The sequence below is a fragment of the Engraulis encrasicolus genome, chromosome 9, assembly GCF_034702125.1.
Source record: "Engraulis encrasicolus isolate BLACKSEA-1 chromosome 9, IST_EnEncr_1.0, whole genome shotgun sequence".
NCBI classification, from domain to species: Eukaryota; Metazoa; Chordata; class Actinopteri; order Clupeiformes; family Engraulidae; genus Engraulis; species Engraulis encrasicolus.
In genome coordinates this window covers 28,674,059-28,676,558 of record NC_085865.1, presented here as the reverse complement: position 1 = coordinate 28,676,558, position 2,500 = coordinate 28,674,059, and the positions used below count along the sequence as shown (strand labels likewise).

The 2,500-nt window shown below is 47.4% G+C and overlaps 1 protein-coding gene across 1 annotated transcript in view; it reads left to right on the top strand.

Moving 5' to 3' along the window:
* Positions 1-2,500, top strand: part of drosha (drosha ribonuclease III) — a 167,964-nt gene that overhangs the window by 130,614 nt on the left and 34,850 nt on the right. The window contains exon 25 of the mRNA XM_063206870.1: positions 1-70. This exon is cut by the window's left edge and continues 36 nt beyond it. Coding sequence (XP_063062940.1) covers positions 1-70 — 70 coding nt within the window. The remainder of the gene's footprint in view (positions 71-2,500) is intronic.

Sequence of the window (2,500 nt, the reverse complement as noted above, 5' to 3'; positions counted from 1 at the left end):
CATCATGCAGTTGGTGGCCACCGAGTATCTCTTCATCCACTTCCCCGACCACCATGAAGGACACCTCACGGTACGCTGCGCAGGTGGTGTGTTTGTGTGTGTGTGAGCGCGCGCGCATGTGCGTGTGTATGCATGCGTGTGTTTGTGTGTGTGTTTTTTGTACTTGGGTTACCGTGTGTGTTTGTGTGTGTGTGTGTGTGTGTGTGTGTGTGTGTGTGTGTGTGTGTGTGTGTGTGTGTGTGTGTGTGTGTGTGTGTGTGTGTGTGTGTGTGTGTGTGTGTGTGTGTGGGTCTGTCTGTCTGTCTGTCTGTCTGTCTGTCTGTCTGTCTGTCTGTCTGTCTGTCTGTCTGTCTGTCTGTCTGTCTGTCTGTCTGTCTGTCTGTCTGTCTGTCTGTCTGTCTGTCTGTCTGTGTGTGTGTGTGTGTGTGTGTGTGTCTGTGTGCGTGAATGTGGGACAAGAGACACAGAAACTGAGTTTGTCTTTTTTTTCTCGATATGCAAATTCCACTGTGTTCGTACAAAGACAGGGCAAGATGAACGATTGCAACAGAAGTGGATGAAAGGAAAACTAAGGGAAGTGAAACAAAGAAGCACATTTGAAAGGAAATGTGGACTTTGAAATGGACATGCTTATCCTGTCAAGAACATGCCTCCTTGGACCCAACCGTGGCGCTAACAGCAGGGCTCTCGTCTACTACGCGGCTGAGCCGGGTTTGATTCCAGTTTGGGTCCTTTGCCGACCCTTCCCTGTTTCTCTCTCCCCACTCGCGTCCTGTCATTGCTTCACTGTCCTATCGAAATAAAGGCAAAAAATACCAAAAATAAAACACAATTAAAAAAAGAACTCACCTCCTTTATGACAGACGGACAATGCGTAGTCGGCATACCTCTCCAGTCAACATGTCATCATGCATTGCGTATAGATGACACGCTGATTACAGAACCAACTATCGTGTGTGTCCAATATGCCTTTGCATATTAAGGCTTGCACCACAATGCCCTGTGTCAGGTTTAGGGATGGTTTAGGTTTGGGCACAATTTAGCTAGAAGTTCGCCAAATTACGCTGTTCTTGCCAAAAGTAAAGCAGCAAAAACATTGCTTTACTGACAGATTAGGTTAAGGGATGGTTTTGGTTAAGGCACTGCGAAGCATATTTGCATTTAGCAACAGAAATGCGTTGTGGCAAAAGAAAATCACCGACATGGCTGGAAACCTGCGCAAACCTCGTCACGTGTCAAAAGTGCTTGAAAGCGCTTTACCGTTGAGTCTGAGGAGCATGCCTTCAAAAGGCGTTGCACCAACACGCCGAATACATATGCTAAAACATGATGACAGCCTCCTCCAGTACAGTCGCCACGGCACAATCCCCTCTAACTACGCAGTTGCCGTACTCATCTGAACAACCAGTGCATCTCACTTATTTAGCACTCGGTGAAATGAAAGGTGTGTGTGTCTGCAGTAGGGCTCTCTGAGCTCGTTCAGGCCTAACCACACGGTGTGAAAACATATGCTTTGCTCCAAGATCCATCCAGGCCTCTGAAACAAACCCAGAGTGCCATCAATAAAACATAACCTCTATGCCCTGATGCTGAGTAATTGTAGCCTTTCAAACATCCCAATGCTGGAGGAGAAGGATGGATAGATAAGAGGATTGTCCACATAAAACCAGTCTAGAATGAACTGGAAAGTGCTGGCTTTGTTGGAGGGAGAGAGATAGAGGGAGACAAGCAGGGATGGCGGACAGACAAAGGACGAAGATATGGGGGATGAGGAGAGAGGGAGGGAGAGGGAGGGAGAGAGAGAGAGAGAGAGAGAGAGAGAGAGAGAGAGAGAGAGAGAGAGAGAGAGAGAGAGAGAGAGAGAGAGAGAGAGAGACTGTAAGTTAAATGAGAACACCACTCAAGAAGGTCCTCTGCTCTAATGGGACTGCTTGTTTTGACATGCTCAGTGCTTCTTCTGAATAGAACATCTCTACTGTGTTACTAAGCTGTGTGTGTGTGTGTGTGTGTGTGTGTGTGTGTGTGTGTGTGTGTGTGTGTGTGTGTGTGTGTGTGTGTGTGTGTGTGTGTGTGTGTGTGTGTGTGTGTGTGTGTGTGTGTGTGTGTGTGTGTGTGTGTCTTTCTTGCATGCATGCAAAGGGTAGATAGGGACTCTAGTCACTTTCCACACTGCATATGTCAGTGACACTTATATCACCCTGAATCGCTGTGATCTCAGGTGTGTGTGGGTGTGTGTGTGTGCATGCACACGTCTGTGTGTATGTTTTTTCGTGGTGTTTGTGTGTGTGTTTGCATTTGTGTGTGGTAGACAGAGAGATCATGATCCAACAGATGCGCAAGAACATCTGTGCACTGCGTGTGCGCGTGTGTATGTGTGTGAGTGTTTGTGTGTCTCTATATATCTGTTTTAAGTGCATCTTGGCGTGGGTCTGTGATTGACAGCGGGGCCACTGGTGCGCTCCTCTGCCAGTGTAAGTGACTAAAGTAAGAGCCATTTGCC